Source organism: Neophocaena asiaeorientalis, unplaced genomic scaffold, assembly GCF_003031525.2.
Source record: "Neophocaena asiaeorientalis asiaeorientalis breed wild unplaced genomic scaffold, Neophocaena_asiaeorientalis_V1.1 scaffold388, whole genome shotgun sequence".
Lineage (NCBI taxonomy): Eukaryota > Metazoa > Chordata > Mammalia > Artiodactyla > Phocoenidae > Neophocaena > Neophocaena asiaeorientalis.
This window is the reverse complement of record NW_020172738.1, coordinates 1,745,484-1,771,349: the sequence shown is the minus strand read 5'-3', so window position 1 is coordinate 1,771,349 and position 25,866 is coordinate 1,745,484. Positions and strand designations below refer to the sequence as shown.

The 25,866-nt window shown below is 37.9% G+C and overlaps 2 protein-coding genes across 3 annotated transcripts in view; one reads left to right on the top strand and one right to left on the bottom strand.

The window, feature by feature from the left end:
* Positions 1–25,866, top strand: part of PSMD1 (proteasome 26S subunit, non-ATPase 1) — a 102,759-nt gene that overhangs the window by 16,153 nt on the left and 60,740 nt on the right. For both annotated transcript variants that reach the window (XM_024740534.1, XM_024740533.1), the window contains 9 exons: positions 458–518; positions 1,576–1,704; positions 3,066–3,154; positions 3,628–3,706; positions 4,201–4,374; positions 6,228–6,339; positions 6,933–7,129; positions 8,093–8,188; positions 10,216–10,280. In XM_024740534.1, coding sequence (XP_024596302.1) covers positions 458–518; positions 1,576–1,704; positions 3,066–3,154; positions 3,628–3,706; positions 4,201–4,374; positions 6,228–6,339; positions 6,933–7,129; positions 8,093–8,188; positions 10,216–10,280 — 1,002 coding nt within the window. The remainder of the gene's footprint in view (positions 1–457; positions 519–1,575; positions 1,705–3,065; positions 3,155–3,627; positions 3,707–4,200; positions 4,375–6,227; positions 6,340–6,932; positions 7,130–8,092; positions 8,189–10,215; positions 10,281–25,866) is intronic.
* Positions 17,933–25,866, bottom strand: part of HTR2B (5-hydroxytryptamine receptor 2B) — a 17,230-nt gene continuing 9,296 nt past the window's right edge. The window contains exons 3-4 of the mRNA XM_024740535.1: positions 24,253–24,453; positions 17,933–19,844 (exon numbers count right to left, since the gene is read on the bottom strand). Coding sequence (XP_024596303.1) covers positions 18,955–19,844; positions 24,253–24,453 — 1,091 coding nt within the window. The 3' untranslated portion in view covers positions 17,933–18,954. The remainder of the gene's footprint in view (positions 19,845–24,252; positions 24,454–25,866) is intronic.

Genomic DNA, 25,866 nt, shown 5'->3' with positions numbered 1-25,866 from the left:
GCCCAGCATTTTCTCCTCAGTGTAGTGCTTTGACCTAGAAGGGGGTGTCGGCTGGTTCGTTTAAGAGTTGTTGAGGCTCCAGCTGCTTTGCTTCAGACTGGTCTTTGTGGCTCGTGGTGGTGTATCCTCACCTGACCGTGTTTTGGGAATCTGGGAGATACTTTGTCACCTGGTTTTGTTGTCCATATATTTTGCTAACCTAGTTAGTTGCTTTGCATGTTTTTATGAATTTATTTGGTGGAAATCCAGTAACTGGGTTGCCTCCATCTTATTTTACAATCTTTTTCATTTCCTAATGGCAGTACTTAAGAAGTAATTAACTTTTTTCCTTGCAAAATATTTAATTTGGACATGGTTCAGACCTTCAGTTTGATTAAAAGGAAAAAAAAAAGCCACCCACACATACTATTCAGAAAAGATTTATCACATTAGTAACTATTGGTTCTCTTCCTTTTAGTGACTCAATGGAAACAGAAGAAAAGACAAGTAGTGTACTTGTAGGAAAGGCACCAGAAGTGGTAAGTGTGCTTTTTGAAGTTGAGGTTGCCATTTAAACATATATTTCCACACTATATTGTAAATTATTTAAAAGTGTTTCGTACCTGCTTTTATGGAGGTTTATTATTAAGTTTGATACCAAAGTTATTTTATAAAAATGGATTTTCTATAAAAAGTAAAATTTTAAAGATTCATCCCAGGGAATTCCCTGGTGGTCCGGTGGTCCAGTGGTTAGGACTCGGCGCTTTCACTGCTGACAGGGCCTGGGTTCAATCCTTGGTCAGGGAACTAAGATCCCACAAGCCACACAGCACAGCCAAAAAAGAAAAAAGATCAATCCCAGAAAGCACTTGACTTAGAAGAAATCAAATCCTTAGATCCTTATCAAAGAATGAACTCTGTCCAGAATAACTCTGAATTACCTGTCACAGGGTGAGAAAAAAGTATGGCTTCTAACAAATAAATGGCAACTTATCATAGAGGGGGAGGGGGTAGTTTAGTTGTCTTTATTTTTAGTATTCATGGTGTGTGGAGAGTGGGGCAAGGATTAGAGCAGTGGTCTGTTGGATGTAAATGTTTCCTCCATCAGGATTTTTGGTTTCTGGTTATCAGGTATATAAATTTCAACTCTTCTTCACATGGTTGGAGAGTTGTGTTGATGGCTTGGTAGTTCATGAGATCATATATATGTGTTGGTTAAAGGTGCTTTTTCTCAATTTGGAGGAGGGAGTTTCTCACCTAAACTATAAGTTGGTTGTGTATAAAGTAGTTCTTGCATATCACCAGTAATTAGTTACTCTTTTACAGTTTTTTTAATATTAAAATATTTTATATTGGAAGTGAGTTTGGAATGAATTACATTCTTCCATCAAGCTGGTATCATATCTCAATGGCATCTAATAAAGAAATAAATTACTTTCTCTCAAATAAATGATACATGAGTTTGCTAGATCCTACTGTTAAAATATGGGTTTTGTTGTGTGTATGACTGAATTTCACTGGTTTAGTGCTGTTAAAATAAAGTTAGCTTACTGGATTTCAGTAATACAATAATTTTCATTCTTGTTTGTTCGGCAGAGTCCAGAGCCCAAGGATCAGACTTTGAAAATGATTAAAATTCTAAGTGGTGAAATGGCTATTGAGTTACATCTGCAGTTTTTAATACGAAACAATAACACAGATCTCATGATTCTAAAAAACACAAAGGTAGGAAATTTATCTGTAATGGAGGCCTTTTTCTTATATTTATTTCTTTGTTGAATAAGTACTTATATTTGTTATTGAATAATTTGTTGCATTTTATTCCTGATCATGGAAATAAGTATTTAAGAAAAAATAACAATGGGAGAAATGCTTGATCTTGTTGAAGAAGAAAAGGAATTAATATTGATTGAGCTCCTGTTTTTTGTGCTGGTCTCTCATTGGGAAGTGTAGTGGCTTTTTTTTTTTTAAGTTAGCTTTTATTTGAATGTATACATGTGGCATTTGGACAAATACCACAATCAGAACATTAATACAGGTTATTTGTGTGTTTGTTTTTCCCACTGAACTGCAAACTCCTTGAGAATAGGGATTCTTACCTTGATATTGTAACCTTTGTTGAGATATTGAGCCTAACAATTATTAGTATTAATTTTTGAACAGATAATCTATTCATCTGGTTCAAAAAATGTTTTAATATAAAAAGATACATAGTACAAAAAGATCTTCCTGCCTTGCCTGTGTTATTTACCCAGTATCCTTTCCCAAAGTCATTTATTCATTTTTTATTGTCATATACTATTCCATTACTAAACAGTTGTTTGATTGAGGCATATGTAATCATGCTTCTCCAGACTTTCAAAATAATTTTTACAGGTGGCAAAAAGAATAATATAATTTGCATTTATGACAGTTTTCTGATGTTTATCTTTATAACGCAGTCTCATTAAAACTAAACAAAATAGGGGCTTCCCTGGTGGCGCAGTGGTTGAGAGTCTGCCTGCCGATGCAGGGGACACGGGTTCATGCCCTGGTTCGGGAAGATCCCACATGCCGCGGAGCGGCTAGGCCCATGAGCCATGGCTGCTGAGCCTGCGCGTCCAGAGCCTATGCTCCGCAACAGGAGAGGCCACAACAATGAGAGGCCCGTGTACCGCAAAAATAAATAAATAAATAAAAATGAACAAAATAACTTCGGTGCTTGCCAGAGTTACAGTGCCAGAAGAGGTGCAGCATTGCTCCTCAGGTTACCCCAGTACTTTGGAGACCTTGAGCAAGATACTGAAGAGAAATGGCGAACTATTCAGAAACCAAAAATTAGAAAGTCTGCTGCATAAATTCCTACCCAAAATCTACTACTGACCTCAAGTTAAGACCACAAATAAAACTTTGTTTGACTTGCTTGTTTTTTATAAGCTAGCTACTTAATGTTTATAAAAGAAATATCCAAGGTTCATATGTTAAGTACCAGTTCAGTTTATTCATGTTTTCACCACAAAACAGGGCCTCTTACTGTGTGTTCACATGCAAGCTTGCGCTTGTATGAATACTTTGCTAATAATAAAAATCTGTATTTGTTTTTGTAGGATGCGGTAAGGAACTCTGTGTGTCACACAGCAACTGTTATAGCAAACTCTTTTATGCACTGTGGGACTACCAGTGACCAGTTTCTTAGGTAAATATGCTTGTAGGTTCCCACTTTGGTTTAAAATTGTCTTTGACAGAGACTCTGTTGACATTGTCACATGGATGTGGGGAACTTTCCCTGCCTGACAGTCCTGAATTTTAAATTCTACTTTTCTATTTTATAAATTTTTAAAATTGCATATGCCTACTTGTTTTGAGGTAATATTAATTTTCTTTATTAGTTGCCTTGAATATAGGTTTTTGAATGAAATACATTAAGCTTAGAAATTTGATACAGTTATGCTTTTGTTCATAGTGGAATTACATGTCATGCATTTTTAAAGTCCTCAAAATATTAAGAACAACTTAGGAGGTAAAATGGAATCATCAGTAACTTGAGATCCATAAAGTAAAATGATTTGTAACAGTTCAAGGTGAACATTTTAATGCTTTGACGTTAGCGTTATAAAAAGCTTTATGGAGTTCATTTCAGTAGTGTTGCTGAATTTCCTTTTCTTACAGAGATAACTTGGAATGGTTAGCCAGAGCCACTAACTGGGCAAAATTTACAGCCACGGCCAGTTTGGGTGTAATTCATAAGGTAATATATACTGATCACTGTGAGCAGGCATCAGAACAGAAGCAATTTTCCTGGAGTTAAGAAAAAAACTAAAGTTTACTATAATTCATTGACAGGTACATTTTGTTAAATTGGGTCAGTCCTCATACAGGGAAGGATAAAGTAAAGAAGAAATGTGTGTTTGGTTTTTTTATGAAAAGTGGAAGCCTTTTTCCTGTGAAGACTAGCTAAGACATTTCTCAAAATGAATTGAAATAAGTTATTTGCATTGTCTAAGATGAATTTGGGGAACTGTTATAAAACAAGGAGGGGGTGGGAATTGCAGCATTTGTTTCTAACCAGGATGTGACTGGGTCATTTAAAGGCTGTCTTCTTGTGTGAGTGATAAAGTTGCTTAGGAGAGAGTCCCACTTCCCCATTCACTCTGGAGAAAAAGCAATAATCATAGAAAATGTTACATTTTCTTTTCTCTAACTTTCTTTTACTGACACCTTTGTGGTGGCTCAAATTTACAGGGTCATGAGAAGGAGGCATTACAGTTAATGGCAACATATCTTCCCAAGGACACCTCTCCAGGATCAGCCTATCAGGAAGGTGGAGGTCTCTATGCACTAGGTCTCATTCATGCCAATCATGGTGGTGATATAATTGACTATCTGCTTAACCAGCTTAAGAATGCCAGCAATGATGTAAGTATTAGAATGGAAAAATAAATTCCCATTACTTAAGAGTCCAGGGAAACATTAAATTTGCCAAATTATTTCAGTGAATAGAAATTTTGTAGGATTCCCAAACCAGTACTGTTCTCATTGAATCTTTTCTTTCTTTATTTATTTGGTTGCATGGGTCTTAGTTGTGGCAGGCGGGCTCCTTAGTTGTGGCTCGTGGGCTCCTTAGTTGTGGCTCGTGGACTCCTTAGTTATGGCTGGCCAGCTCCTTAGTTGCGGCATGCATGTGGGATCTAGTTCCCTGACCAGGTATCGAACCCAGGCCCCCTGCGTTGGGAGCATGGAGTCTTAACCACTGTACCACCAGGGAAGTCCCTAGAATCTTTTCTTTTGAAGGTAGTTTCCTCTCCTTCTCTATAAGCTAAAATTGTGCTTCTCAGTCCTTTAAACCTTGTGTGTGAGGAGCAAAATAAAGTACCAGATATTTATATTGATAAAATATGTGTTGTATTCCCACACTTCAGAGTCTTGTTATGTTATATAAGTGACTTTAGTGATCATTTAGCCTAATTCTATTATTTTTCAGGAAACTAAAGCCCAAAGAAATTGCATGTACTCTTTTGGGAATCAGAATTCTTGCTTGTTTGAACTTCGATGGTTTTTTAAATGTAACTCTTTTGGAAAAACTTACTAAGCAGCCCTGTTCTCTTTTTAAGGAACCTTGACACATAGGATTTTAGACTTTTAACTTTTATGTTAGTCTCTTTCAGAAGGTTATCGGGAGAGTAGCTGAGTGAGCCAGAAAATTCTGTCCTACTTCAGTGAAAAGACTGAGGCCAGTAGGAAGGTCTTTCTCAGCTAATAAACCCCCTATCCACAAATCATATAGTTTATACATATCTCTACCTCATTTCCTCTGTTGGTCTCAGGTAAAAATTTTCTTGTCAGATAAAACTTTTTGGTTACCGGCAATAAAACCCTCTGCTTAAACAAGGAGTTTATTGGAAGTAGCTTATTTAATTAAAGGAAAAGCTGATGAACCAGTTCTCACAAAGGTTAAGCACAGGGCAGTTCTAGGAATCTAGATAGCAAGAACTAATAGGATCATCTCTTCAGGGCACTACTGTCAGGATGAATGAACTTGAAATGTTTTTGGTCCTTGGGTCATTCCACCTAAGAAAGATTAAAATTCCAGAGGAGCATCTGATTGGCCTGTCTTGGGTCACAGGCCCACACTTCCGCTAGGGGAAGATGGGAGCTTATTTTAAGTGATGGTTCCACCAAGACTCGAACCAGTGGGGAGGAATATTCCCCAAGCAGGAGTGGGGTGCTGTCACCAATAAAAGGATACTGTACATTCAAAACTAACAGATCACCACAAAAGTGTTCTTCAAATAAAGACTAGCTTTTGGTCTTGACACCATTTTCTCCCACTTTCTTCATAACCATGAAGTTATGAAGAAACTTTTTTCTCCTTTATCTTCAGTTTCCTTCTATGCTGCCTCCCTCAGTCCACAAGCATCTTCAGGTCTCATCTATCCTAAAAAAATCTTTCCTCACCACTTGCTTCTCCCTTTTAGTTGTTGTCATCTTTCTCCTCCCCTTCTCATGTGAATTTATTAAAAGAGAGCTGTACTGTCTCCACTTTCATTTTTTTCATTTCCTTTTCAACTCACTATTATTTTGCATCAGCAAGCAGCATTCTTTTGAAACTGAAATTGGTGAGGTTACCACTGGCCCTCTGTATCCTTTGATCATACTTCCTAGGCCAGCTGCTTTCCATGCCTGATATCACAACGTACTTTGAAATTAGAATGAAAGTTGGATTTTAAGTGTAGTGTACCAAATAAATGGAGCCCGTCCTTTTTCTCTAGATTGTTCGACATGGTGGCAGTCTGGGCCTTGGTTTGGCTGCCATGGGGACTGCACGCCAGGATGTGTATGATTTGCTAAAAACAAACCTTTATCAGGATGATGCTGTGACAGGTAAGTGATTCTTTCCAAAGATAACAAACTCTAGGATTAATTAATGTAACTGTAATATTTGTTTTCTACCTATATTTTGTGGTCTCTTAAAAATCTAATGGATTTCTCTATTTGTAGAGAATTCTTTTTAGGAAGTATAGGAATAGATTTCTCTATTTGCCCCATTTATCAAACTCATTTTATAAAAATATGTTTTGTGATATATAGGCTTTTTAAAATGGTATGTCTTGTGTGTATGTCTGTATAACTGACTTTTGCAAATAGAAGTTTATTAGAGTGATCTGCTTGTATCCTGAGGCTGTCTCTACTGCTAGGTGATAATGTAGAAAAAATATTGCCATAATGTCTCCTTTGAAATCTCTGTAGGATTTGGTAGTGTATCCTATCAAGATGTAAAAGGAAAATAGCTGTGAATATATGGATATACTTCCACATAAACTATTCTTTATGTCTGATGACTTGAAACAATGCTCTCAGAAGCTAATGGTTGTTTTGATAGTTGATGCTAATAGTTAGCAGTTCTAATAGGATATGTTTTATTTACTTTACATACATAACTCTTACTCTTTAATGTTTTGCTTTTCACTCACTAGGGGAAGCAGCTGGCCTGGCCCTAGGTTTGGTTATGTTGGGCTCTAAAAATGCCCAGGCTATTGAGGACATGGTTGGCTATGCACAGGAAACTCAACATGAGAAGATTCTACGTGGTCTTGCAGTTGGCATAGCATTAGTGATGTACGGGAGGATGGAAGAGGCTGATGCTCTCATTGAATCTCTCTGCCGTGATAAGGTCACATATTATTCATCCTTTTTTCCCTGCATTTCCTCACCCTCCAGTTATTATATCCCGCATTTACAGAAACACTTAACCTTTACTGGAAATTGTCTTTGTTCCTATCAGAACTCTTAGGCACATTTGTTGATAAAACTTCTCAAAAGATATATAAAGCCTTATAGAATTTAGGAAAGAAAAACACTGATTAAAAGAGGTGAGCAGGGCTAATTTGAGAATTTTAAATTTAATCAAGACTTCAGTGATTTTCAAATAAGCAGATTTAGAAAAGTTCTTTAGAAATATATAAGTTGATTTCTTTTAGAAATAATGTTTTGGGGATGATTTCATAATCATTTAATAGGACATAAAGTTTACTTCATTGTTTTTTCATCAGAAAACAGTGCCAATCTATACTTATTTATTTGGGTGAGATTTTTTTCCTTTGCCTTTTGTTTTGTTTTTACAATGGTATTGTATATGGTAGGTAGTCAGTGGTAAACAGTACTGTCCTCTGTAATCTGATAAAAACATCCACTGCTATAGTTTATTGATAAAACTAATTATTTTGCTCACCTATCAGACTACATATCTCTTCCACTCAGTGCTCAGTTGCCAAGAATTAAGTGGTAAGGTAAAAGCAAGTTAGAATGTAGAATTAGAAGCAAGCTTCTTTGTTGTCTGACAAATGGAAGTTGAGAATCATAGGGCAGTGAGTGTTGGTATTGGGCTTGAGTTTATACTTTTATAAAGTGTGAGGCAGCATGGGCATGTTGCACAGAATATTGGGAATTAGAAGCAGTTAACTACTACCATATTAGAGTCTTTTAATTCTCCATTTGTGTAGAGAACTGCCAACCACAAAATGGTGCTCCTTGAGTTCATTTCTTACCTAAAACCAGCTCCCCTGATGGATGAAACTAAGCCTGTAGAAGTTACTATCTGAAATAAGTTGATGATTGACATTGAATTATTTCTTAGGATCCAATTCTTCGACGATCTGGAATGTATACCGTGGCCATGGCTTATTGTGGTTCAGGTAACAACAAAGCTATTCGCCGCCTGCTACACGTTGCTGTAAGTACTCTGACCTTTCTTGGATAGACATGGGAGAGAAAGTTTGCAGACGGACACTAAATGTGCTGATGACTGCACACCCACACCACATAACTATCACCAGCGGCCCCAGGTTCAGATTCTCATTCATGGAGCACAGTCAGCCATAACCTAGCGCCAGGTTCACTTAGCTTTTCAGAAGGATACAGGAAAGGATGACAGTGTGTCTATTTGAATGAAAGTCCTTAAAGTCATTTAGGAGCAACTTCTGAAACTCTATTCCAAGGGGCACCCTCATTTATAAGGGACAGGACCATGTGAATGGATCCAGGAACTTGGACATACACTAGAACACAGCAGGGAATGACACTGAGTCTTTGGCATCATTGAGCTTAATGGAATACATTGAGCTTAGGGAATACAGATGCCAGAACAAATTAATACGAGTGTAATGAGAGTTACAACACAGAAAACTCAAACTGCATATCAGCTGCTTCCTTTGAGGAACATGGTATGTCTTCCCGTCTGCAAATAAATTGTAAAGCATTCGTCTGGGACTTCAACACACCTCAGGAGAATTGTTCCTGGGTATTTCATATTTATTGTTATGATTGTGTATGGAATTTTCCTCCCATTACATTTTCTGCCAGGTTATTATTGGTGTAAAACAAAAGCTATTGATTTTTTTAGATTTATTTTGTAAACTGGACACCTTATTAAACTCTTTTATTGTGTTTTAAAAAAAAAAAGACCATGTGAATGTGTGCAGCCACCTGAGGGTAGGGAAATCTAATGAACAATAGGAACGACTTCTTTTTCCAGCCTGTGAAGTTAGCTTCCAGGTACCCCTAAGGGACATGCTCTATGACAAGAGACACGTTGCACAGGAAAGCCAATGCCCATGTTTTCCAACAGGCTTTTTCCACTCAGAGTCACCCAATCCAGGTACAGTTTTTCAGTGATACATAATGTTGCCTGATAACACAGTGGACGTTCCATATGTCTTAACCCAGTAGGTTTCTACCATCTTGGTGCTGGGAGATGGTAGACCCAAGGTCATCTTCCCATGCAGAAAGGGTTTAGAGCTGTTATTATTTCTTTCTTCCTAGAGATATTCACATGACACAGTATTTATTAATAATTTATTATTTATCAGTGCAGCATGTGGTTTGTTATAGATGGTTGTATTTTGCTTGAGTTTAGGACATACAGTTTTGAAAACAACATTGAAGGAATGGTTAGATTTTCAACGTGGCCCACAAAAGCTATGGTAGAGCTGAAGTAGTTTAGAAGTAGCCCTGCATCTTAAACTTCACCAAACTATAAAGGCTTCTAAGCCTTGAAATGAAGAAATTCTCAGATGAATTTTTCTTAATTGGGGTAAGACATTCTAATAGAGGAATACAGTAGTCCCCCCCCTTACCCACGGGGTATATGTTCCAAGACGCCCAGGGGATGCCTGAAACCACGGCTAGTACATATACTATGTTTTTTCATATACATACATACATACATACCTGTAATAAAGTTTAACTTATGAATTAGGCACAGTAAGAGAATACCTGGATTGCAGCATCACTACTCCTGTGCTTTGGGGCCATTATTAGGTAAAATAAAGATTATTTGAATATAAGCACTGCAATACCTCATCGATCTGATAACTGAGAGAGCTACTGTGTGACTAGTGTGTGGATAGCATATACAATTGAGATACACCGAACAAAGGGATGATTTACATCCCAGGCGGGACAGAGTGGGATGGTGTGAGATTTCATTAGAATACTCAGAATGACATGCAATTTAAAACTTATGAATTGTTTATTTCTGGAATTTTCCATTTAATATTCAGACCACAGTTGACTGTGGGTAACTGAAACTGCTGAAAGTGAAACCGTGGATTAGGGAGGTGGTTTCGGTAATATGCTAATGAGATCTAGTTTACATTTAAATGATGTGGGCCTCTCATATCAGTTTATTCTAGTAATGTAATGAATGTAGTAATAGGATGCATGTAGTATAATGTAATTATCCTTTAAATTTTTTCCTAGGTAAGTGATGTTAATGACGATGTCAGGAGGGCAGCAGTAGAATCACTTGGGTTCATTCTCTTCAGGTAATAATTTCTAACTTCTGATTCTATTTATATTCCATTTCTATTTGTAGTTAGTAATTAAACAGAAACTAAATATCTGAGGAAGTATGTCTAGGTTCAGAGTGAGGACCATATAACATTAACGGTAGTACTGTTCCTCTGAAAAAGAAGCCAGTATGTTTTGAGAGTCTGAGATGCTCTTTGAGAAGCAGTAGTCCTCTTCCCATGTATATTGGTAATTCAAAAGGGATGCTATCTCTCACACAGACTTGTAGAGTTCTTGAAGCTCTTTAATGAGAGTGAAAGGTATTAGGTTTTGTTTAAATGCAAAGGAGTGGAAAATGTGCAGATTTGGAGATGCCCTTGGCATTATAGTATGGTTGTGATTTAGAGGACACACTCTGAAACCAATCTGCCAGGATTGAATCTTGGCCCTGTCACTTACTAGCTGAGTGACTTTGGGCTTGTTACTTAGCGTCTTTGAACTTCGAATTCCTAAGGGTATAGTAATAGTACCTAAGACTGTTTTTTGACAGTTAAGTGAATTAATATGTCTAAAGCCCTTCGAACTGTATCTGGCACTAGTAAGTGCTATTCAAGTGTGTATGAGTAGTGGCAGTTGCGATAGTTGTGGTAGATGAAGTAGTACTTCTTACAGTAGTTCTTCTCTCCAATTTCATGTACACTGTTTCTTTTCGCTAAGGTACTTTATCTTAAAATGCAACATAGGAAAATAAAAAGTATTCCTTTCAGCTCGTTTTTGGGCACTGCTTATTAGAGTTTACTTGTGAAATTACACAGTAAAATAAGTTCTGAAGGTGCATGTAAGATGAGTTTCATGTACTTTTCATCTTTGGTATAGATTGTATATATTTTTTCTCCAACGAATATTTACTCAACATCCACTGTGAACTGGTTAGAGGACCTTCTCTAAGATGCAAGATAGGAAATTAACCATTTACTGCAGGCACTAAATATTTTTTTCCTATTGTGGATAAAAATGTTGAATAAAACAGCAAAGCACACATCCATATAGCATGTTAATAGGTTTCTCCTTACACCAGTCAGTTTTGTTGAATGAGGTTGTTCAAAAAAATACTAATCTTTACTGTATTACCTCTAACCTCATTTGTCTAACTTGTTCACAGAGAGACTAGAGAACTTTCACTAAATCCTAAAGTCATAGTATTTATACAGATCTACTAGTCTGGTACCTCTAAAACAGATTATGTGGTTAATTGGTTATTATTGTTTTTAGTAAATTCATAGAAGTATCACGTGTTCATTGATTCCTTTTCTGAGATCTGATAAAACCTATTTGTGTTAAGCCATCCACATTTTTTCAAAAGATCTACAGCAGGCTCCATAGTTTAAATTTCTTGAGTCCTGTCTCTTTCTGAACACTGGAATATTTAGCCACGTACAGTCCTTTTGTATCTTTGCCATTTTCTGTTTTTGCTCAGATTTGTCAACAGTGGTTCTACAATTATATTCACAAGTTCTGTTTCAGGGAAGTGATTCATTTAGCTTAGAGACTTGAACTCATTTAAGGCACCCAGTCTCTTCACCTGTTTTGCATTTTGATCAGTCTTAACAACATTACTTTCTATCTTTCTGGTCTAAAAAGCATTCTCCTGAAACAAAAGATGGAAGCAGAATAGAAGTTGAATAGTTCTGTTTCCTTCCTGTCATCTTTGGCATATCGTTCTAGCCAACCTGTGATGCTAACCTTTCCTTAATTTTGTTCTAGAGTTTAGACACAATTGAAAACCAAAAACAAATGGTTTTATTATTGCTATTCGGGGAGGTTTTTTTTTAAATTCTTATTGGAAACCTAGGTAATTTGTATATGGAAAATATATTCTTCTAGGTGTGCCCTTAGTAACTATTGGCCTGTATAAAGAATCCTGCTCATCATGGTCTCTTCCTTTGTTTTATCTCTTCATTGTCGGCTACTAACTGTTCCTGTTAGTCACTTTATATTTTATATCATATAAATCAGTCACCTAGTGTGTGTATTCTGCCACACAGGAAGTTGAGCTTTCGTGAAAACTGTTTTTCTTCCATTTTTAACCTGACAGTGCTTTGCTCTCTAATTATCAAAATTCATTTCTGCCCTTGTGTTTACTGTAGCTTACACATGTGCTCAGTTCCCAGTTTCAGCAGCAGATGTCTTCCATGAGCTGCTTTTAGGCTTTGCTAAGATCTCTACTACCTAGGATACTCAGATCCAGCTAATGAGTTGTTTTTGTGCTCATTATTTCTAAGGGACCATTCAGAGTTCTGTTGCTGTTGTTTTCTTTTTTCTTCATAATATGATTCTTATAAGAGGTAGAAACTGGAAAAGACTTTACAGGTTACTTTGTCTAAAACTTCATGGATGAAGAAAATTAAATGTTATCAGCTTGTCTAAGGAGTTGCAGTTAAAACCAAGTTCTCTAATTTTAGATTGTTGTCAATTCCCTGGAGTGATTTTTTTTTTTTTTTTGCGGTATGCGGGCCTCTCACTGTTGTGGCCTCTCCCATTGCGGAGCACAGACTCTGGACGCGCAGGCTCAGCGGCCACGGCTCACGGGTCCAGCCGCTCCGCAACATGTGGGATCTTCCCGGACCGGGGCACGAACCCGTGTCCCCTGCATCGGCAGGCGGACTCTCAACCACTGCGCCACCAGGGAAGCCCCCCATTTTTTTTGAAGAGAAGAAAATTGAATTCCAAAATTGTTAACAAAACTTCCTGTTGTCATAGAGCTGAATGGTAGAACAGAAATTCAAAACAAGTCTCAGGATAGACCAATGCTTTCTCTACCATGCCTTTCCTTCAGAGCACCTTCTTTCTGAGTGGCTGTGATAGAACGTTTTTATTCTCAAATTTCCTTATTAAGTTTAATATTTGGAAAGTTTCTGTACTGTATCCTAAGAATTAGTAAATGTTTTCTGATGTGTCATCGGTTGCTTTCTTAGTGTGCTCCATTTTATCATTTCTTCCCTTTTAAATGTCACTTTTAAAATAACCACAGACATTTGGGCCCCTTGAATTGTGTTTTAAGGATTTATTTCTTCTTAATTTTTAAAACTTCTTTTAAAGTGTACTTATTGGACACAAATACTGAAAACATATCAGTAAACACATATTTGTACTTCAGCAACTAAGGTGAAATTGTCTTTGTAGGAAACTAAAAATTTTCATGTGTAGGGCTTCCCTGGTGGCGCAGTGGTTGAGAGTCCGCCTGCTGATGCAGGGGACATGGGTTCATGCCCCAGTCCGGGAAGATCCCACATGCCGTGGCCGCTGAGCCTGCGCGTCTGGAGCCTGTGCTCTGCAACGGGAGAGGCCACAACAGTGAGAGGCCCGCGTACTGCAAAAAAAAAAAAGAATTTCATGTATATTATCTCCTTTATTCTTAGGATAGTCCAGGGAGTTGTAGTGTTTTCACTGTTTCTTTCTACTGGTATTTGTGGGTTATATGTTCATAATCTGTATGATAAAAATAGAAAATTAAATTGAAAAACATTCTTGCCAAGTTGAAATGAACCTAGTGTATTTTTAATCCAGTAGATAGGTGATTCGTGGGTCCATTGTTAATAGTCTAGTCAGCAGATTTATTGTCACAACTCTGTACAGTACTGTGCTTGGCATTGACTGAAAACTCAGTTGGAATTGAACAGAATCTGAATTATTTCATCTTCACATTGGAAAGGAAAATGAAGAAAGAGGCTAATAGAAGTATTAGTTTTTATATACTTGTTAAAATTAAGTTGCTATAATGGTGAACAAGGTGATGACCTGATATAGGCCTTTCTTAAAATTAGATAGGGCTTCCCTGGTGACGCAGTGGTTGAGAGTCCGCCTGCCGATGCAGGGGACACGGGTTTGTGCCCCAGTCCGGGAAGATCCCACATGCCGCGGAGCGGCTGGGCCCGTGAGCCGTGGCCACTGAGCCTGCGCGTCCGGAGCTTGTGCTCCACAACGGGAGAGGCTACAACAGTGAGAGGCCCACATACCGCAAAAAAAAAAAAAAAAATTAGATAATCTTTGATATCCGTGATCATCTTTGCTATGACTTAAGCTTACAATATAACACTAAATATTTCTCAATTTATACATTAATTTACTTGCAGATATGGATGGATCTCTCAAGATCAGTGGGAGATTCTTGGTGCAGATACTTTTTAGACCACAAAAAATGGTTTCTTGAATAGAAGTATGTTGCATCATCATAGATCCTTAGCATTTGAAGGAACCCTAGCAATCGAATAGTTACCACCAAATCCGTAAATTATCTTTACAATATCTCCATTCACAATTCTGTATCAATTTGATACGTATTCTCTGTGTGCTGTTTTCTGTTTCTGCCTCAGTGTTTGGATGCTGTAACTTCCTTTAGTTTTGTTTTTTTAATTCTTCCTTCTATCTGCATCTTTGTTTTCCCCTCGCATTCAATTAACAATAATAATGGGGCTTCTCTGGTGGCGCAGTGGTTGAGAGTCCGCCTGCCGATGCAGGGGACACGGGTTCGTGCCCCGGTCCGGGAAGATCCCACAGGCCACGGAGCGGCTGGGCCCATGAGCCATGGCCACTGAGCCTGCGCTTCCGGAGCCTGTGCTCTGCAGTGGGAGAGACCACAACAGTGAGAGGCCCGCGTACCGCAAGAAATAAGTAAATAAATACGGAGTAGAGTGAAAAAAATTTTTTTCAAAATTATTCTTCTAAATAGGTACAATCTATTCCTTTTCTTTGAAGGTAGGACTATTAAAGAGAGTCCCTTTGTTGCCATAGTGGTGGTTAACTTCGAGATTTGCTTTTAAATATAGATTTCCTTAAAATGTTTTAGAATAGAAATATCAGTTATGTATCAAAATGCTAAAAATTTTGTGCTGTGTGGTACTTTTTCAGGAATAGTTTATATTGGAGTTGTATTTCTTTTTCTAGAACCTTCTGGAAATACTAGAATGATCTCAACTAGCTCTCAGCTAACTAAGCAAGGAATTTTTTTTCAGGAATTGAAGCTGAACAGCTTAAAGGTCTTATAGTTAATTCTGTGGGTGTGCATATGTTTAAGCACATACACAAATTTGAAGTCAGTATAGAGCATGTGGGAAGATATTCCTTCTAATCTAGATTGTCTAGGGATAGAGCTTTGCCAGTGAGATTGCCATCTCTAGTATTTAAATTTTCTGAAACAATTTTATATGCCATCAGATACCTAAGACACAGTTTGGAATACTGTTGGAGTGATATCTGAAAACTTAATCTCTGACTTGGCAAGAATGTAAGTCTTAACATACGCCAAACACTTCATATTAGAGACTGGAACCAAAATAGATAAGAATGACTTTTTTTTTTTTTTCAAGGAATGTAAATTATTTTGCCTCTTATTCGAGATAACCCATCCCTTTTTTTTTTTTAACATCTTTATTGGAGTATAATTGCTTTACAGTGCTGTGTTAGTCTCTGCTGTATAACAAAGTCAATCAGCTATACATATACCTATATCCCCATATCTCCTCCCTCTTGTGTCTCCCTCCCACCCTCCCTATCCCACCCCTCTAGGTGGACACAAAGCACCGAGCTGATCTCCCTGTGCTGTGTGGCTGCTTCCCACTAGCTATCTATTTTACATTTGGTAGTGTATATATGTCCATGCCACTCTCTCACTTCATCCCAGCTTACCCTTCCCCCTTCCTGTGTCCTCAAGTCCATTCTCTATGTCTGCGTCTTTATTCCTGTCCTGCCCCTAGGTTCTTCAGAGCCATTTTTTTTTTAGATTCCATATATATGTATTAGCATATGGTATTTGTTTTTCTCTTTCTGACTTACTTCACTCTGTATGACAGTCTCTAGGTCCATTCACCTCACTACAAATAACTCAGTTTTGTTTCTTTTTATGGCTGAGTAATATTCCATTGTATATATGTACCACATCTTCTTTATCCATTCATCTGTCGATGGACACTTAGGTTGCTTCCATGTCTTGGCTATTATAAATAGAGCTGCAATGAACATTGTGGTACATGACTCCTTTTGAATTACAGTTTTCTCAGGGTATATGCCCAGTAGTCGGATTGCTGGGCAGTATGGTAATTCTACTTTTAGTTTTTTAAGGAACCTTCATACTGTTCTCCATAGTGGCTGTATCAACTTACATTCTCACCAGCGGTGCACGAGGGTTCCCTTTTCTCCACACCCTCTCCAGCATTTATTGTTTGTAGTTTTTTTTGATAATGGCCATTCTGACCAGTGTGAGGTGATAACCCCATTGTAGTTTTGATTTGTATTTCTCTAATGATTAGTGATGTTAAGCATCCTTTCATTCGGAGGTAACCCACCTTTAACACTGCTGAAAAAAGAGTTGTCGCAAAAATGCCTAAAGTTTTAGTGATTTAGGAGTTAAATTTGTAAGGTATACTCTTTCTGGCAGATGACGTAGAGCCCATAAGATCTGTAATAGAACCATGTTCTAGGAAAGGATTCTGCAATTTGAATTTTATGTACCTGGTTTTCTTATGCTGAGTGAGCTTCTCCATAGCCAGCATATTTCTTGTGATAATTTTCTTAAACTGTGTTGCCTGGAAGGGAGCAAGGATGGAGCAATTGGTTGAGGCATAAGAATGGGTCAGCCTGAAAAGGAAAGGCTAAGATATGGGCTGTCTTCACTGCAGATTCCCTCAGCCTAAATTTATTCACCATTTATGTGAGTAGCATAAAAATAAAATATCAAGGGCTTCCCGGGTGGCACAGTGGTTAAGAATCCGCCTGCCAATGCAGGGGACACGGGTTCAAGCCCTGGTCCAGAAAGATCCCACATGCCACGGAGCAACTAAGCCCATGCAGCACAACTACTGAGCCTGTGCTCTGGAGCCTACAAGACACAACTACTGAGCCCATATGCCACAACTACTGAAGCCCGCATGCCTAGAGCCCGTGCTCCGCAACAAGAGAAGCCACTGCAGTGAGAAGCCTGCGGACCGCGATGAGGAGTAGCCCCCACTTGCCGCAACTAGAGAGAACCCGCGCACAGCAATGAAGACCCAACACCGCCAAAAATAAACAAAATAATTAAAAAATTAAAATACCGGGGCTTCCCTGGTGGCACAGTGGTTGGGGGTCTGCCTGCCGATGCAGGGGACACGGGTTCGTGCCCCGGTCCGGGGGGATCCCACATGCCGTGGAGCGGCTGCGCCCATGGGCCATGGCCACTGGGCCTGCGCGTCCAGAGCCTGTGCTCTGCGGCGGGGGAGGCCACAACGGTGAGAGGCCCACGTACAGCAAAAAAAAAAAAAAAAAAAAAAAAAAAATCAAAAATAAATATAGCCCCCACTTGCCGCAACTAGAGAGAACCCGCGCACAGCAATGAAGACCCAACACCGCCAAAAATAAACAAAATAATTAAAAAATTAAAATACCGGGGCTTCCCTGGTGGCACAGTGGTTGGGGGTCTGCCTGCCGATGCAGGGGACACGGGTTCGTGCCCCGGTCCGGGGGGATCCCACATGCCGTGGAGCGGCTGCGCCCATGGGCCATGGCCACTGGGCCTGCGCGTCCAGAGCCTGTGCTCCGCGGCGGGGAAGGCCACAACGGTGAGAGGCCCACGTACAGCAAAAAAAAAAAAAAAAAATTAAAATATCAAAAGTAAATAGAATTGGCTTCCATTTACAGAGTACCCACATGAACTCATTCTCATAAGAACCCTATGAAACGTAGATGAGGAGACTGAGAAATTAAGTATTTTTTGTAAATTCAATCAGTTAGTAAACGGCATAGATTGGATTTATTCCAGGTCTAGTAGCGCAAAGTAAAGTAACAAAAGGATGAATAAAAATTTTTGTACCAGAAGTTCAACCAAGTCTTTGGGGAAGCTTAGGCAGCCATGATCTCATTTATAAGATCATTAAAATTTAGGTTCCTGGATTAATAAGGTCCCATGCCTTATTGCATGCTCTTTGAGAAACATAATGCACAGGCTCTTTGAGAAACATAATGAGGTTTAGGTACCCAAGACTGGTTTCATTTGCTTTCTCCTCCTCCTCCGGTAGACCCACCTCTGCTGAGTAGATGCCTGGTGTGAGCCATCTAACAAACAGCTCTAGTTCTAAGACCGTGTCACTTTGTGTGATATCCAGCTACTCTCCCTACCCCTTCCATCAAGACAGTTTCCTGATCAGTGCAAAATTGTGACTACATTTAACTAAGCCAGACTGTGAATGGCAATCTCAGCTTACCTTCAGATGTGATCATTATTTTATGCACTTATTTTTAGTCCTCTGTTCCTATCACTGTTGTTTTGTGTTATGCCTTATGTCTTTAACGCCTTGAAGACAAGGTTAATACTTGTTTTGTTTATTTCATTCTTAGCATAGCTTTGCATACAGTTAGGAACTAAATAAATTCTTATGGTGACATTGTTTTTTTGTAAGCCAGAAGTTTATTGATTTATTTAATTTTATTTCATTTGACTATCTTAGCATTTAACTAGTGTGCTGGATTGTTTTAATTTGCAACTATACAAAAATGATTTTTTTTGTTAGAATAATTTTGCCCTAATAAAATTGGGTAATCTTAATACATAATTCTTAATTTAAAGAGATGATTTTTGATACATGATATAAAGTTCTTCTTTATGTAATTCTTGGTATATTTATATCTTCTTTATCTTTCTCATCATTATATTAGTTACATAAAAACTGTGCCATTACTCTATACATAACTGATTTGCTCTTCAGTTTTGTCACCTTCATTTTCGGTGAGAAGTGTATCTAGTAAAATGATTGATGAAAACTGAATGGTTGAACTTCGGAGCCTCATTGGACTCTGGTACATGGCAGGATTAATGCCATTTCGCATTCTATGTTTCATAAAATATTTAGAGTTCTCTGCCATTGGATTCTGGAAGTACACATTACCGGAGCATTTTCTGAGAGTTTTTATTGATTTTATGGCCCAGTAATTGCAGGTGATGTACCGGCCAAATGCATCCCGAAATGTCTTGTTGAAGAGGGTGTAGACCAGAGGATTCACCCCTGAGGAAACATAGCCTATCCACACAAATATCTCCAGGAGCATTTTGAGAGTAGTCTGGTTGCAGGAATCACATAAAACTAAAGTTATATTTGTAATAAAAAAGGGGCACCACATAAGCAAAAAGAGGAAAAACACAATCCCTAGAACCTTTGAGGCTCTCTGTTCATTGGAAATGGTATGCACTGACTTTTTTCCTACTGTGGACGTTCTTCGCATAAGTATGTTATCACTTGCATTAGGCAGGGTTTTGTGCTTGTGAGAACCGTCCAGCATTGCCACTTTTTCTGGTGTTGAGCAAGGTGTTTCATCCCTTTGGAAAACTGTGGACACAGTCAACCACATTAGGCGTTGAGGTGGCTTGTTTTTGACCAAGTAAGCTTTCTTCTGTAAAGCATGGATAGTGAGAAAGTAGGTGACAATCATGATCGCCAGAGGTGTAAAGAAGGAAGCCAGTGAGCCAAAGAGCATGAAATTGCCAAAACGATCCTTTGTCAGCCCACAAGTGATGTTGTTTGGGTTACCCACATCAGTGTCTATACCTTTAATAGGGATTGGAATGGCAATGCCTAAGGAAGAAGAAACAAGATAAATTGAGTTATTTTATGACCTTTGACTCTTAGATTAGGTCCTTTTAAAGTTTATCTTACTGACTTTACCCTATTAGTGTATTGTAATTCCTGGTACCCACAATGCAGAATCTGTCAAGCAATAAATCAATGGAAGATTTGACAAATAGAACCTAAGTAAGCAAACCTGCTGTTTTTAAAGAGATTGGTTAGTGGTTTCAGTTTTGTAATTAAAGCTTCCCTAAAACCATAGTGTATGCATGAAATAGTAGAGAATGTCTTCATTTATTCTCCATTTCTCATTATCTATTTTTGTTTGTTGATCTATTCCAAGTTAAGGAAAAGAATTCAGAAGAGAAGCTGCTTTTATCTTAATATCCAGTGTAGCTGAGCTAAAGAGACTTAAGAATACATTCATGCAATATCTTAATTCTGAGTAGATACCTATTTTATAATCTTTGAGGTTACACAGTTTCGTTTAACAGACAGTTTTATCTTTTGATATTTGTGAATGTCTTTTAACCTTTTCTTTCTGACTTCTTAGGGAAAACTCAGGGTTTATTGTTTTTTTTTTTCAAATGCTACTTAATAATTTGAGAGCGAGTGGATCATGAAATTTACTTGCTTTTTAAAAAATATTTATTTATTTATTTTTGGCTGTGTTGGGTCTTTGTTGCTGCATGCGGGCTTTCTCTAGTTGCAGTGAGCAGGGGCTACTCTTCATTGTGGTGCACGGGCTTCTCATTGCAGTGGCTTCTCTTGTTGCAGAGCATGGGCTCTAAGCATGCGAGCTTCAGTAGTTGTAACACTTGGGCCCAGTAGTTGTGGCTTGCGGGTTCTAGAGTGCAGGCTCAGTAGTTGTGGCTTGCTGGTTCTAGAGTGCAGGCTCAGTAGTTGTGGCACACGGGCTTAGTTGCTCTGCGTCATGTGGGATCTTCCCCGACCAGGGCTCGAACCCGAGTCCCCTGTATTGACAGGCGGATTCTTAACCACTCCGCCACCAAGGAAGCCATGAAATTTATTTTCAAGATTAAAGTTCCTCTAATAAAAATGAAAGAAATGTACCTCATGCTAATTTTATTATACTTTAAATACCATGAAGTAGGTATTTAAATATGACCTTGTTTATTAGTGAAGTAGCTTATTAGCAAGATAGCACAAGGGTTAACCCTAATCCTTTCCCTTTGAAACAGCAAATACTTTAAAATAAGTCTGAATTAATTGATCTTTAGACAACTCTAGGAAGTATCATGAAAGAATTCACTTTTATGAATCTAAAGGTACTCCTATCACCTGCATAGCCTTTTTATGGTAGCAAAGAGACCTTGACAAGAATATATTCCTCAAACCCTTTCTAATGGAGGCCACTGCTTTTTCTGCTTTTCCTCAGGTATAACACCAGAAAGAGGATTCTGTATACTTTCTTTTCTACACTAGGGGTCAGCAAACTATAGCCCAAGGGCCAAATCTGGCCTGCCTTCTGTTTTTTAAATAAAACTTTATTGGAACAGAGCCATGCCCATTTGTTAATGTATTATATGTGGCTGCTTTTGTTCTGCTGCAGAGTTGAGTAGTTCTGACAGAACCATATAGCATCTGTAAGACCAAAATATTTACTGTCTTGCCCTTTATAGAAAAACTTGGCTGGCCCCACCTCTACCCTGTTACTTCCAGGTAATCATTACACTGTTCTTTCCCCACCCCAAAGCACTTCCCTTTTAAAGTCTATTTAAGCTACTTATACCACTCTATTCTCCATCCAGATCATCTACCAACCTCCAGGATATATGTCTGTCTTCCTTAATGGTTTCGGCCCCTTGCTATAGTTTTCTAACCACTGTTAACCTTGCTATCATCTTCCATGACTTCATCCCATTTATTACTCTTCTGACACCTAATTTTATATTTCTTGAACTCTTCAACTCCAATGCACTCCTGAAGCCATCCATCCATAAGTCCACTTAAAACTACCCCATAGGGACTTCCCTAGTGCCGCAGTGGTTAAGAATCTGCCTGCCAGTGCGGGGGACACGGGTTCGAGCCCTGGTCCAGGAAGGTCCCACATGCCGTGAAGCAGCTAGGCCCGTGCACCACAACTACTGAGCCTGTGCTCTAGAGCCCATGAGCCATAACTACTGAGCCCGCATGCCACAACTACTGAAGCTTGTGTGCCTAGATGCTCCACAACAAGAAAAGCCACTGCATGAGAAGTCTGCACACCACAACGAAGAGCAGCCTCCGCTCACCTCAACTAGAGAAAGCCCGTGCGCAGCAACAAAGACCCAACACAGCCAAAAATAAATAAATTTAAAAAAGAAAAAACTGGCCCATATCGAAAATCATGAACTCTGATATTTCCCTTTCTTGTCCTGCTACTCTTCATTACTTCTCTTTACAGTTATCTTGAGATCTAGTGCATCCTTCCTTCTCTTTTTTCACATTCCACTAACTCCCATCAAGGCTCAGGTTACCTTCCCAACCAGCTTGTTGGTCAATGACATTTAAGTTTTCACTAGTATTTTTTATACCTTACCCTCTTATTCTCCTTTTGCCTTACTGTTGTCAGATGTTACCTAGGATAACTGTAAATTCAGAAGAAGAAAGTGAGCTCTTTTTTTTTTTTTTTAGCACTTTGTAGAATTTAAAAACTGAACTAACCTCATTATTTGCCTTTTCTTTTACAAAGTCACTAAATTGTCATTGATCCTACAACACAAAGTGTGATGAAATGAAAATGGCATTGATCTTGGCCTTTGTGCTAAAAAGCTGTTAAGTCTTTAAGCCAACTGTTTAAAACCTCTAGGTTTCTTTTCTCATCTGTAAAAGGAAAAAGTAGATTTGTAAGATCCTTCTAAGCTGTAAATTTGGGTTCATCTTTTTATTCTTTTCTTCCTGTATACATATCACTTAGTATTAGTCCATCTTCCTGAATGCAAAGATTCTTTTTCTTATTTATCTTTGTATTCTTAGTACCTAACATATCATAGGTACTCTATAAATTTGATCAATTTATAAATTCATGTCATCCAGCCTTGATTGAGGTACCAACAGGCTGTTTATTGGCTTGATTATATTTCAGTTTCAATGTTTTAATTCTCTTAAGGAGCCATTTCTCCTATTTTCCCTCTACCTTTGCCCTATTGTCCCCCCCCCCCACCCCCCCGCCTCCAGCCTACCCCAACACACACTGTTTCCCTTTCCTTCTCCCTTATCACACTGAGCTTACCAAAAAGGTATGGGTTGTTTGACATGAACTACTTTAGTTTTCCTTCTCTCCACTCTAAATTTTGGCAGTTGTCACCCATCCATGCCTTTTCCGTAGCTTCTTTTTTAGGGGCCTCTTCTATCAATCAGCCTCTGTCCCCAAAGCTAGCCTTTTCTCTCTACTTACAGATACCTCCATTCTGAATAGAGTTTTCCTTGACCCTAATTTCCTCCCAAGCCAGACTAGTAACAGTCCTTAGTTTTACCTCCAAATTTTTCAAAAGAGATTTGGCCTTGGTATCTTTATTCCGGGAATATAAAGGTCATTTTCAATGTCTTGCTTTCTTGATTTTTCCCCCAGCGTTCTTTTTTCTGATTAGGGAGAGAGGTCACATCTTTTTCTTGCTTTCCTTTTAGCATTTTCAGGTCTCTCTTGATTTTTTTTCTTCTTTGAATTTTTCCTTACTAGGAGAAAGTGAATCTGCTGGCAAACTGTTAATGATCATAGTAACCATTGTGAATCTGTTTGTTTTTCTGATACTAACTTACTTAAAAGATTTGAGTTATCATTTATGCTGTACTTCATGCTAAGATACTCTAATATAGCAGCTATCTTTGAGTATTAAACATGGGCACAGGGGCATAAAAACAGTTTAGAAGAAATACAGTTTCTCCCAAAAATTATTTCTGAACATCGTTTGTGTATCTCTTAAAACTTGTAATTAAACATGTTCAAAACACTTAGACAGTAATGCCTTTAGTCTGCGTACATATTGGTTTCCAAGGTGAATATATGAACTCTGATACCTGCGTACAAAAAGTTTGGGTTCTTTTTGTTTTTGTTTTTTTTTCCTCTTTTCCTATTTATCTTCTTAGGTGTGATTTAAGATGCATTTCATTTTTTTAAATTGTTGTTACTTTAATAAAATTTCAAGATTCTGCATGCTACCCAGACCTTAATGATCGGTTGACAAATATGAAAACTGTTTTCAGCTTTAGTCTTCCTGCATGTCAAAATCAAGCCTTGAACTTTTCTTCTTTTTCACACTTTTTGCTGATAGTGTGCTTTAGAGGCTATATGATGAATGTAATGTTGTAAGGAGCTTGTATTGGTGTAACAGTGTCTACCAGGCCTGGTAATCTCCTAGCCAAATGGAAGCAAAGCCTATATACACCACCCCACACCCTGACATTCCCCACATACCTACTGAAATTAACCACACCACTGTAATCTTGATGAATGCTGTAGCTCGTGAGTTATATTGATTGGCCTGGATTGGCTTTTTGATGGCTATGTAACGATCCACTGAAATGGCGCAGAGATGCATGATGGATGCAGTAGAAAAAAGAACGTCAAGAAATAACCAGGCAGGGCATAGAACGAGTGGGAGGGGCCACATAGCCTCTGAAAGAAAGAAAACAAAACAAAAACATATTCTCCTCAAAATGGCAACCTTTAATCTGCAGTTTCTTTTTTAAGTGATACATATTTTTAACCTTTTTCTGTATTCATCTGAAATTTTACAACTTAAGCTCCAAGGTAATGTTTGACTTGAGATAATGGAGTCAGTAATATTAAATACATTCTGTAGATGGTACCCTTTAAATACATTTTCTGTTTTGTATAATAATTACAGCTCTTTTCCTAAATCAGTTTAGCATTTTTAGCATTATTTTGACCTTTGCTCTTTTGTGTATTCCTTTTGTGATCTTTTAAAAATGTATACAGTGTTGCAACTGGAACTTAACCTTACTATTCAGATAAAATTTATTTTTAAACTGCTATTGTATTTAAAAAAAAAACATTTACCAAATAGAGGAAGCAATATAATGTGGCAAAAAGAATATTAGCATGGCAGTCTGAGGCCTGGGATTTGGGCTCACTTCTAGCATTAACTAGCAGTATGATCCTTGTTTATAGCAAACTCTAATTTGGTGAAATAATTAAGTGGAATGACTTGAGTTTTCCTTTTGACAGAAATAGTTCTTAAATAAAGTTTGCAAAAGGAATGGCTTCAGATTATTCCAAAGAAAAATGGGTTGTTACCCTTCCAATATAGTCCATCCTTCACTCCAAGCAAGGAGTGTAATAAACAGTACAGACTTGGGTTTAAAAAGAAAATCTCATTATTAAGCATAGTACTTTATTTAACAAATTTTTATTTAAAAAGCATTTATTCTATACCTCATACAGTCTGAAACACTTTAGAAATATTAACTTTTTAAAAAAATTTCAGGTTTGGGGTATGATAGTTTTCCAATAAATTTACTTAGACGAGTATTCATACATATATGAATGTGATACATTATGCATTATACATATACTCACTACTAAATTTTGCAGTCTTAAAACAACTAAAATTTATTATAGCATTTGTCCTAGAGTATTTCAGTTAGAATCCATTTTACAAACACACACAGATTTTAGAACTTGCCATAAAAGCAAATTCCTCCTGTATAGAACAAATGTCATACGTATGAGATTATATAAACCCTTTTTATGGTTTAATTGTATGTCCACTGACATGTAAACTACTTTTCTTTTCCTGGTTTTTGCGAGTATATCTGACTTTGACAGGTATAAAATGATTGAGATAATTGAAGAGGGAACCAAGATAACTATCTCAGGATTTCAGAGCACCAAGAGACCCTTTAATTGTAAACTGTTTAAATTCAGGAAGCCTGGGTGTGGAGAACGGTTAGTATCCCAGATCAAAAAAGGACCATAATTTAGGGAAAGAGGTTTTAGATAGACTTGAATATGTCTTTTTCAAGACTCAAGTGGGATCTCAGTGAAAAATATTTGGATACTTCACAA